Here is a 1213-nt window from a genome sequence, read left to right on the forward strand (position 1 = left end):
ATTTGACGAGGAGCTGTGGTATATGCTAGGTTTGGGTTTGGGTTTGGGTTTGGGTTTGGGTTTGGGTGGTCCAGGAAACAGCGGCGACCGAAAAGGAACACTCCTCACTTAAAAATTTTTTGGCGTTAGTTCGAGGGCGATTCCCCACCAACCGCCATGAGTGCAGTTGCCGCCATCCAATTGGGGTGTTTTCTGTGGGCTACATTTCTTCCCTCTTTCCCACTCTTTGCTTCTTTTAGAGCATACTGATTATTAGCTAGACAACGTAAAGGGAATTATATCTTGCAAATTTTTTTTCCTATTGTAGTTTTTTTGGTTGTCAGTGTGGGTTCTGTGACTGTTTGAATATGGCTTCGCATCCCACTCGACTGGATGCCGTCTGTGAGGCGGTGCATGGGGACTTCGCGTCGTGTGGGGCGGCAAGTTTACAAGAGCTTTGTAGGCAAGTGCGCCTGCTGCGCGCCAACGTACAGCGCCTGGCATTCGAGCAGATACCGTCGCTCGATGTGGACATAACGGCCCTTCAGGAGCCGCACCTCCACCTATCAATGCGCACGAACCTCCGCGCGGTCGTGGAGGGAAACGTGTCGACACCAGGAAATGCCATTGTCGGTGCCGAGTCACTTCTCTCGCACTGCAAGCAGCTGACTACAGACTGCGCGCGTGGGTCGCACAGGCTGCCGGACAAACAGCGCCTCCCAACAACCATGTACGCTGTGGGCTACACGCCCCACTATCACCAGAGAAACCTTCCCTCATTCGGGTCCACAGAATCAACGGAAAGAGGCACGATTGAAAAGCAATCGCAGCAAAGAACTCCGTCCGCGCAACGCACGCAAACCAAAAGCTCAATCCAGGAAAAGGAAACTGCTTCTCGTGAGACGTTACAACAGCTTTCAAGCGAAAAATCAAAACAGACTCAGCCGTTTTTGGCAAATAAGCAACTCCAAACACGACAACCTACAGAACACACAAGAGATATTAAACCATCGCCTTTTGGACAGGCCGCCACGGGAAGTAAAGCGGCGCCGTTTGGACAGAGCGTGACTGGCGATAAAGCAGCGCCCTTTGGACAGGCCGCGACGGGCGATAAAGCAGCGCCCTTTGGACAGGCCGCGACGGGCGGCACGCCACAAACACCGGCGTTTGGACAAGCTGTGGTGGGCGATAAGGCAGCGCCCTTTGGACAGGCCGCGACGGGCGGCACGGCCAC

The 1213-nt window shown here is 54.0% G+C and overlaps 1 protein-coding gene across 1 annotated transcript, besides 1 other annotated feature; it reads left to right on the top strand.

Annotated features, from left to right (window-relative positions):
* The first annotated feature begins 28 nt into the window (after positions 1-28).
* Positions 29-67: a microsatellite.
* A 280-nt stretch (positions 68-347) lies between these two features.
* Positions 348-1211, top strand: Tco025E_09189 (surface antigen 2 (CA-2); the record flags this gene model as incomplete). Its single annotated transcript, XM_029376014.1, has 1 exon — positions 348-1211. A coding segment is annotated over one exon (864 nt), but the record flags the coding sequence as incomplete, so codon positions are not given.
* Positions 1212-1213: the final 2 nt, after the last annotated feature.

The sequence above is a fragment of the Trypanosoma conorhini genome, assembly GCF_003719485.1.
Source record: "Trypanosoma conorhini strain 025E chromosome Unknown Tco_14.4_contig_01010, whole genome shotgun sequence".
Classification (NCBI taxonomy): Eukaryota; Euglenozoa; class Kinetoplastea; order Trypanosomatida; family Trypanosomatidae; genus Trypanosoma; species Trypanosoma conorhini.